The 10,568-nt window shown below is 45.4% G+C and overlaps 1 protein-coding gene across 1 annotated transcript in view; it reads left to right on the top strand.

Moving 5' to 3' along the window:
- The first annotated feature begins 203 nt into the window (after positions 1–203).
- Positions 204–10,568, top strand: part of LOC131696148 (polycomb protein Scm-like) — a 29,531-nt gene continuing 19,166 nt past the window's right edge. Inside the window, exon 1 of the mRNA XM_058984686.1 lies at positions 204–1,308. Within this exon, the coding sequence (XP_058840669.1) occupies positions 706–1,308 (603 nt within the window). The 5' untranslated portion in view covers positions 204–705. The remainder of the gene's footprint in view (positions 1,309–10,568) is intronic.

Genomic DNA, 10,568 nt, shown 5'->3' with positions numbered 1-10,568 from the left:
ACAAACAACCAACACAAAAACAAACACCCGAGAAAAGAAGTAATAAAACGAAAGTCGCAAAAGTCAAAACGCAACGTCGTAAAACGCGTAAGTGAGACAGCAAAATTGAATTGTGGAATGACGCACGCGTTAGAGAGAAATGGCATTAAAAGCTCCAGCGCATCAGTCATTCATTAGAGCACAACAGCGCTATAGTGATCGAAGCGAGAGCGAAGAAAAATAAATTTTTTGACAAAACGCGTCTCTTCGTACGAAAAATATCAGCAGTAGCAAAGAAGTGCAGAAGAAAAAGTAAATTTAATCAGTTTTTTCGCCGATATAATTTGCAAGCGTTATTGGCAAATTGACCAGATATTCGAGGTTAATAATTTGGAATATTTTTCCAAGCGTGAAAAATGGTGCGTTTTACAACGCGGACGGTGTTTTTAAATCGCGGTGCGATGTGAAAAACAAGCAACTTGAAATCGGATCAAACTCCGGTGGAGCAGGCAAGGACGCAAGGAGGCAAAAGTAAAAAAAGTGGCAAGAAATCGATTCCTGTGAGTGAATGAGCAAAAAAGTATGATTTCTGTAGGAATTTGCTAGAACTGGAACTGTAGTTAAATTTATCGGCTTGATAGTGGGAAATATTGTGCTGTTCGGCTGTAAGCTCAATAAACTATCGATTGCGAAATAAGTGGTCTTAGTCAAAAAGGGTATTTTGTAATGTCCACATCTGGAAGTTCATCGCCAGGCAGTAACAGCAACAATATCACCAGTAGCAGCGGGATCAACAGTTTGGAGATCAATAGCGAACGACGAGTCAATAACAGCACTCCCGGCTCTGGAAGGACTCCCCGTAAATTGGCTGCCAATAGTGCAGCGGGGAGTAACGGGACAACTTCCAGCAGTAGTTCATGCGTTTGGTGTGGGGAGAGCAAATCTCCCCTAAAGTACGTTCTTCCTACCCAGAACGGGAAGAAGGAATTCTGTTCGGAAACGTGTATCCTCGAATTCCGCAAGGCATACAGCAAAGGGGCCTGTATCCAGTGCGATAATGTGATACGAGCCAACGCGCCGAAACCCAACTACTGTTCGACGTTCTGCATGAAGAAACATCAGAAAAAGTCGCTGGCCGGCGGAACTTCCGCGGCACAGCCGACCGATGGGATAATCCCATCGACGACTTCCGGTTCGTCGGTCGGTTCCAAGATAAATGGCAACAACAACAACAACAATAATAATAACAGCAACAACAACAACAATGGCCGGAGAAGTAATGGAAACAATTCGCCGGGCCGGGAGCCTACCGCTAGCAGAATAAGTCCGGTGAGTTTGAATTGTAGAAATAAGTCTATGCTGTATACGACTATAGTACACATTATTGTTTAACTTTATATTCGTTGCGCAAAGCTGCATTTATAAAATGCGCCAAGTTGGATCGTACAAATATATACTCTTGTTATTACGAATTACGAGAATGACCAACAATCTAAACCTTTCCAACTCCTTCGTTACCTTGTTCTCCACTGTCATACTATCCTTTATTCTTCCTTGACCTGAATCAAACGAATTTTTCGAGCTAAGAATTAATAGAAGTTATTGATTACACTTTAAAACCAACCTACAGGATAATGTAATAGTTATTGATTGTTATGTCTTGAAATGAAGTTATGGCTTAACTCACTAGTTCCTTTAGAGCACGTAAATTATCCTCCAGAGTATAGGAGATAAACCAAAAAAATCAAACTAAATAATCGTGAGTAAGGACGTTTCCCAAGTAATAATGTGAATATATTTCATGATCCTATAGAAATCGTAATATGGCAATTATTATAGTCGCGCAGCTTGAACGATTTGCAACCTATGGTTTGTTCTACTCTGTCGTACCTTACCTAAATATGCATTGTTTTAAGCGAATATAAAATTTCCGACGTAAATATATGAACAGTTTTGATACTTTTGCAATGCAAGGTAGCCTTCCGGAATCTTTCAAAACGCTGGTCACAGCTCTAGAAAATCAATCAGAGAAGGTATTATTATTTACAAATTAATAAAAAGAACTGTGGTGAGAATGCATAACATAGGTTGAAAGAGAAGAATCACTTCACCCAGTTATTAGAATCGAGCTTCCATTTAATCAACGACAACTGCCTAAGGTTGCTCAGCATCACCGCAGTCCAGATTATCTGCAGGACCTATTTTACATATTTTGATTAACGGACTTTGCTCCGATGTCGTTGATAACAGGACTAAGGACCGAACGTCGATTATGACCATTACGTGATGGTGTGTAAGATTCGCGATAGACTTCCCAGCGTGACCATTTCCAAGCGTAAGAGTACCGCGCGGCTGAACATACAGCAACTTTAGGCTGAGAGTGCCAGGAATATACCAAATAAAGTCAGCAAGAGATCATCTCAGTCTGACTTCTTAGTTTCTCGCTCAGTTTAGAAGCTGAAAATCACTCCGCTGTCGCATCAGGGAAAGTAATCATACTTTGTTTACCTGCAAAAACAAAATATTCCTTCTATCTACTGTGTGAAATGCGGACGACCTGTGTTGCTGCTGACTTTTCGATATATCCCATAAAACCATCTATTCGTGAAGTGTTATAATTGTTGAATATGAATATGAAACTTAGCATCGCAGAATTAATAGCAGCACAATTTCACCACCCACAACAGGCGGTATTAATTGTTTTCAAAATCATTATAATTGGGTTTAAACATCAGCTACTTAACTTTTTTCGTGAGAACTTTTACATAAAAAAATATAACTTTCAAATATCATTATCCCGTGGGCTTGGCAGTGGACTCCAGAGTACAATTTTTTGTGCTTAGAGATTGGTAGGCTGGAGGCCTCGGCTCGGATCCTGGTGGTCCCTAGAATCTAGTAATTATCAGATTCACGATTCGCGCGCAATCGTTCGAGAATTCATGCGAATATGCGAATGGCCACGCGATTATAAAATCGACGCAAAGTATAAGACTCGCTAGCATTCAAACGCTCGAGCCCTTCGCGATCACACTATTACACAATTAGTCAACACCCACGCCAACCCAGACAGATATGCACCCATGGACTCAAACGCTAAAACTCACACCTTCCACGCACACACCACCACAGGACTCATAATCAGATTCGTACATACAAAGTCACAAGCAATAATTACAGGTATTCGTCTGGCAACCGGGGGAAGTGCATCTCAAACGCAGAACAAATCATTGCAATAATGGCCTTGGATCTGCGTTGCCTGTGTTCAAGTCACCATAGCGTTGTCTGTCAATTCAAGGATGTACTAAATCCGCTAACCACCACCCTCGGCCCTAGTGTCCGTAAAGGGATAAAAAAATAAAAAAAATAAAGCTTTCAAATAATATTATCGATTAGGGCACTTAATATTAAATACCGTTGCAGTCATATGAAATATCTTGATTTGTGGTACAGATTATCAAAAATAGTAAATGTGAAATGGCTATTTTTGAATGTCTTGCAATCTTTACTCAAGAAATAGTTCATTTTTAGAAAAAAAAAAAAATATATAGCTTAAAAACGAACGAAGCTAGAGGTTCAAAATATTCAGAAAACTGTTCTCCTGTGAAATATCTGAAAGTAAATCTAAAGTCATCTTAATGAAAAGTTAAAACTGCAAAGTTATATAAATAAAACCATTTTTAAAGAAACACCCGAATTTTTCGGTAAATTTCTTGTAAAATGAAAAGTACAAGAAAGAGTTCCAGTGTCTTCAATAAAGTTTTTCTCACTCTCGGCCCTAGCAGCCTAGGCCTATGTCTTCAGTTGAACCAATAAAAAATGACGCTCATATCCACTAGACAACATAACCGAAAACTCTACTGATATGGGAAAGCTTACTTTCTTCTAGCATCTGAACCGTACACCGAAATTTAGGTATCAGATTCACGACCCGCGCGCGATCATCGAGGAACACACGCGAATATGCGGATTTATACACACGGTTTTAAAATCAAATTTCTACACGCGAAGTTACATACCCGCTAGCACACGCGACATACAACGTACCAGCGCTCGATCCTTTCGCGGTAATACACACGATCGTGAAGTCCCCAACGTTCGCACATATCTGAACCGTACAATGAATATCACTTTCAGAATTACGGCCTGTTGCAATTGGTCTTAAACAGTGTTTTAGTGGGTGATATTTCCCGTCTCCCGTTGCAATGATTCTGACGAGGAATCACTCACTACAATTGCTCTAGAGCTCCAGTAGGACAATTCTCATAAAAAAAATAACGTGATCAATCTAAGTCACTATTCGGATTGATCATACGCTATCGGCAAAATTCTCATAAAAAGAAAGCAAAAATCGACTTCTTAACCAAGGCCCGGAAGACCGAGTGTCATATACCATTCGATTCAGTTCGTTGAAATTGGAAAATGTCTGTGTGCATGTATGTTTTTATAGTAAGGTTTAAAAAGCTTCAAAAGCCTATCCTGTAGTATATTGGCACTATGTAGGATTCAAGACTCCCGTTCGTGCCTAACCACTAAAAACAATCACTTTTTTTATTTCGATTATAGAGGTTTTAACCTCAAGGTCATTCGCCTCTTCGGGTTAGAAAAATCTCTTATGAAAAATTTCTAACTCTATGTGCGGGGTCGGGACTCGAACCCAGGTGCGCTGCGTACAAGGCAATCGATTTACCAATACGCTACGCCCACCCCCAAAACAATCACTTTTCACGCCCTTCCCCACGGCACTACGTCAACTATTACTTCGGTGGGGGTGAATCGTTTTGCTTTCGTCGCACCTCTTTCTTATGCTCCTTCTCGGAGGCTCACTTGGTTTATAGAATGGCTCGACCTATGAGCTTTAACTCTCGATTCTTCTCTTCTTTTCTCCATCTATTACGTAGCCGTTTTGCTCTCGTCCCCATGAGCCATTTAGGTGCTGATACCTTAAGCCAGTTAGCTCATGTTTCCGTGAGTCATTCAGCTGCCGGTTTTATCACGATCTGCTTGGACAGTCCCCAACGGTGAACTCACTCTACTCCGGCCGATGGTACTCCGACGGAGGAATTTCCCCCGATACCGATACCGGTTTTATTGAGCCATTTAGCTACCACATGTATCGAGAGCAGCTCAGATATTATCCTACTCCGACTGAGAACTCCCCGACAATGGAATTTCTTTCATTACCGGTATTTGTTTCGTGCTCTAATTAGCTTGCACTTTTGTTACGATTCTGTCGAGCAGTCTACGGCAGCGAATCTACACTACCGTGAATTTCCCGGAGGTAGATTTCTCCCGATACCGATGTACGTTTCTATGAGCCATTTAGCTCCCCGTTCTGTCTACTCGGTCTAGTCCCCGTCGTTGGACCTAGCCTACTCAACGGGCCATCCGGTAGGTGCTGAGGTCTATCCAGCGATTCCGGGTGGAGCGTAGCTTCCGATTCACTGGCGCCCCAACAACCCACTGCTAGCTATTCGACGCGGTCTACTCGGTTTAATTCCCGGCGGTGGATCTAGCCTACTCACGAGCTACCCGGTAGGGTGTCGAGGTCGGTCCGGCGATTCCAGTGAAGCCTGACGTCCGGTTTGCTGCCGAACACGGTGCTTCTCCGCGTGCTACTCAACTGGTCCCCGGTGGTGGACCCAGTCTACACCGACGTAGAGTTCCTCGGCAGCGGAATTTCTCCCGAAACCCGATTTGCGGTTCAACGTTCTAGCCAATAGCGCTACTTTGTTGGTCCCTTCGCCACTTGTTCTGCAGCTCGAAGAGTATACTAGTTACCACTCTGTTGACAGCGTATCAAATACGCTTGTCGCGGCACATCTCCTCGACGACATTGTCCACTGTCACACCAGACATATCCCTTAGAACTTCTTCGAACCTAGTGCATTCGAAGATTACGTGTTCCGGTGTGTCTTGAATGTTCACACGCTCCGGGCAAAGGGATGACGAAGCGTGCCCAAACCGATGGAGGTACTTCCGGAAGCATCCATGCCCGGACAAAAACTGCGTCAAATGGAAGTTGACCTCTCCCTGCTTCATATGTACCCAAGCAGACACATTTTGGGATGAGTCGGTGGGTCCACCATCCTTTCTCCGCGTTGTCCCACTCTTGCTGCCACTTAGCCAACGAGTTCGCTCGGATCAGTCTCCTTGCATTACGTGCATTTCTCCGTTGGTAGCATTCCACGTCCGCACCCAGAGTGATACAGATGGGAATCATCCCGACAACTACGCATACCGCCTCCGACGATACCGTTCTGTGCGTACTCTCGATCCGAACAGCCATTAGACGAAACGTGCTTGTCGCTTAGAGTTCAGCGCATCAACCCAGGCCGGTACGCCATACCTCAGTATTGAGGATGAGACACCCGCCAGGAGGCGCCTCGTGCAGCCTCTTGCTCCTCCGTTATTCGGCATGATCCTTGCAAATGCGTTAGTTGTCCTCGCAGCCCTCTCACATACATAGTCGACATGGCTGTTGTAATTTAACCGATCGTCGACCATCACACTCAGGTGCTTCAGCGCACGCATCGATGGAATGGATTGTCCCCCGACGCTGATCTCGACGTGCTGAATTCTTTTACGGTTACTGACCAGCACTACCTCGATCTTGCGGTGAGCCAGCTGTAATTTGACGTCAGCCATCCAGTTTCCACGATGCCTATTGTCTCTGCCGTCAGCATCTCCACTTCCTCAAGGGTTTCGTCTGTTATCGTCAGGACAACATCATCTGCAAAGCCGACGATCTCAAAGCCCGTTGGCAGTTCCAGTGTTAACACTCCGTGTAAATTATATTCCAGACTACTACTACTCCATGTTCGTTTCGTAGACCAGTTCTCGGCTCTTGAAGTAACTTTTCAGAACATTGCACGGGTAGTCCGGAACCCGCAATTTATGTAGCGCTACGGCGATCGCCTCCCAGCTAGCATTGTTGAACGCGTTCTTCACGTCTATCGTTACCACAGCGCCGTAGCAGTTCATTTTTGCTTCAGTTTTCTCCGCGCTCGCGATGATTGTGCGGATGTTGTTCACCGTCTATTTCCCTTTTCGGAACCCGATACAATATGCGATATTCCGTTCTCGCTTTCAGCGTAGGTCGTCAGCCTGTTAAGGAAGACCCTTTCCAGGAGCTTACCAAGAGTATCCAGCAGGCATATAGGCTGATACGATACTGGATCTCCTGGTGGTTTTCTCGATTTTTGCAGCAAACCAGCTTCTGAATCTTCCATCTATCCGGGAAGTAGCCATCGTCCAGGCATTCCTGTAGGACTATCCTGAACATGTCCGGAAACGCAAGAATCGCAGTCTTCCGTGGCACGTTGGGAATCGTGCTTCGGGAAAAGACCCTCCATGATAATTTTCAGTTTGTCAGCGCACATTTCGACTGGCGTCATTGGACCCTTGATCCTGGCCATAACGACACGGTAAGCATTGCCCCAGAGGTTAACGTCTTCTTCTCTGCACAGCTCCTTGTAGCAGGTGGACTTGCTTAGCACTACCTCTTGCGCGGCCAGCGCGGAATATTACCTTGCACTCTTTTCTGATTGCCTCAGATCTTGCTCTCTGAACGCGTCTTCTAGCTTTTTGGCAGGCAGCGTGGAGGTTGCTGAACCTTTCGTTCCACCAATACGCCGGACGCCGGTAGTTCCTCGGCTCCATTTTCCTCGGCATTGCTACATCACATGCCCTCACTACTGTTTCCGATAGCTCATCGGCACACGGAATTAGAATAACGCTGTTAGCACGAAGTGCTTTTCACTTCCGCTCGCCAGTCCTCACTCTCGGCGTTATGGTGCAATTTCGCCGACCAATGATGTAGTGGATCACTTGGTGGTCACTATGTGTGTACTGCTTACTAACTCGCTAATTCATGTTATCCATAAGCGAGGGACTGCAAAATGTTATGTCGATGATGGATTCTCGATCGTCTTTACGGAATATGGTAGCGAAACCTTCGTTGCACAGTCTCACATCCAGCTTCGCCAAGGCTTCCATCAAGCTGTAACCACTTACGTTGATCAGTCTGCTACCCCACTCCACGGCCCAAGCGTTAAAGTCTCCTATAACAACCGGCGTTAGTCCGACTAACGAGTCGGTTAGTGCGTCCAGCATCCGATTGTACTGCTCTGGTGTCCATCTCGGAGAGCATAGCAGCTACAGACAAATACGCTGTTGGTCCTGACGATCACGAAACCTTCATGTGTGTAGTCCTTCATCTCTTGGACAGGAAAACCGCCCATTACTTGGATTGCACTATCCACCACCCAGTTACCATTATCGGGAGGAACATGACACGGCTCTGCAATAATTGTAACGTAGCACTTCGTTTCTGTTGTCAACTGCCACAATGTCGCAATGATTGAGATTAAGCTGGGTTATTTCCGTCATCATGGGCCTGCCTTCGCCTTTATGTACACAAGGCATTTGAAGTCTCCCATCTATTGGTCGTTTCTGTCCTTCGGCTTGCAGATCCGCATGTTCTACACAGTGCAGACCTGTCTGGGCCCTTGCAGATCCTCGCCAGGTGTCCGAGGTCAAAGTATCGCACCGTCTGCTTGGTAACTCACGCAGCAACTCTCAGCGAGCATCTCGACCATTCGACTTTTATCTTACCGGTTTCCGCCAGCTTATTGGCAACGACCACCGGTAGTCGAATCGCCGCCGTGTAAATGTCTCCATACTGCTACTTTCTTGAGAAGAGGGGCGTAGGACACCGTATCGTTTGCTTCGACAATCAGTGCATCTGACGAGCCGAAGGTTTTCCTTTCCGCTTTTTGGGCCCGTCTGCTCTTCCGTCTCCTGGTGAGGATCTAGTCCTCTTTGGAGTCACGGAAACTGGTGTGTTCCCCACACCAATCTGCTTCTCCTTACCCTGCTTCGTAGCGCTAGGAAGAGAATAGCCTTGGCCGACGCCAATACTCGCTCAGCTACATCAGCCCTCTGCATTGCCATATCATACTCATTTACGGCAGATAGTAGCGCCGTTCGGATTCTGATTACCATCTCCTTAATATCGTTTTGGGCGTTGTTTCTCGCATCCACAAACTTGTGGCGCTCCTACGTCAAGTGCTTCGCTGCCACTACTTTTGGCTTCTGCTGGGTGTAATTAATCCCGCTCTGTTCTGGTTGTTGCTGCCGCTGCCGCTTCTCCTCCTCTTGTTCTTGCTGAATGAGTTTAGCTGCCGCTGGTGGTGGTGACCTCACTAACCCACCTACGGCGAACGAATTCGCCGTGATTACTCCGTATATGTTAGTTTCTTGTTTTTTCCATTTTATTGGATCCCGTCTCCGAACCGCTATCTCCACTCGTCGTACGACGGATCACGACAATGATTATATATGAAGCAGGGAGGTCATGTAAGGATTGACACTATCCTTCACGGAGAGTAGTGTTCAGAGCCGGATCAGCGTAAAATCGGGGATGCTTCAACCGATCCTAGTGCCATCAACTAAATGGTGACGGGTTTTCAACGTACCCGGAAACCTGCCACGGTGTTGTCGAGACGGAGGCAGCTGTGCTGTTAGCCTACTCGCCATTTCAAGTCGGTATCATGCTTCCTTACTCAGGGAGTAGAACAGCACGCCTGTCAGCCCAAAGCCGCTGTCCAATTCGTGATCCGTGTCTTGTCCGTTGTCGTTCGCCAAGGCCAGTATGCCATAATCAGAATGTTACTGGCGTCGATCCTGATGTGCCGGTTGGCACTCCGGTTGGGCTAGAGTGCTTTTATTGTTAAGATCTTAGATTATTGGAATCTTAAGATCTTAGCAGAAACAATACAGGCTCGCTTCTTCGGAGCTGCTTTCGGAGTTATGGTTTTTTTAGAGGTTTAACAGAGCCCAATCCAAACGCAACCATATTCTAGCAAAGCTCCCCAGCTCGCACTAGGACTGGGGGCGGGGTTCGTTAAGCCCCAAGACTACTGTCCTTACTGTCCCTGCTGCCCCTTGTGTATGTATGTGTGTGTCATTTAAACTCACTCAATTTTCTGAGAGATGGCTGAACCGATTTACGCAAACTAAGTTGCATCTGAAAGGTATAACGCTCCCATAAGTTGCTATTGAATTTTTATTTGATCCGACTTCCGGTTCCGGAGTTACGGGTTGAAGAGTGCGGTCACACAGCAAATTGCCAAATAAACTGGTACCACTATGATGTCCAAATGATGTTAAACATTAAAATGAATGCAACATTACTTGAATTTGCGGATTTAGTGATCAATCAAAGTAGCTTTGACCACATTGACCCCCAATGGCGGTTCTTGATGCATCCAGGGAACTCGCCAAGTTCCTAAACAAATATCTCCTATTTCCAGGCAAATTCCTGATAGATTTTTACTAACTTGTTTTCTTTTTTTTCGAGAGTTGTCCTACTGGAGCTATAGAACTAGGTTCTCGGAAGGGCTCCCCGTCAGAATCACATACTAAAATTTGCAGACGAGACAGGCAATGTCGCCCACTAAAACACTGCTTTAGGCCAATTGTAGCAGGCCGTGATTCTGAATGTGATACGGTTCAGGTATGTGCGGGCGTACGGATTTCGCGATCGTGTGTATCATCGCGAAGGACTTGAGCATTTGTACGTTAACGTG

Source organism: Topomyia yanbarensis, unplaced genomic scaffold, assembly GCF_030247195.1.
Source record: "Topomyia yanbarensis strain Yona2022 unplaced genomic scaffold, ASM3024719v1 HiC_scaffold_8, whole genome shotgun sequence".
Lineage (NCBI taxonomy): Eukaryota > Metazoa > Arthropoda > Insecta > Diptera > Culicidae > Topomyia > Topomyia yanbarensis.
Note: the sequence above shows the minus strand (reverse complement) of the source record. Positions and strands in the feature narration are given on the sequence as shown.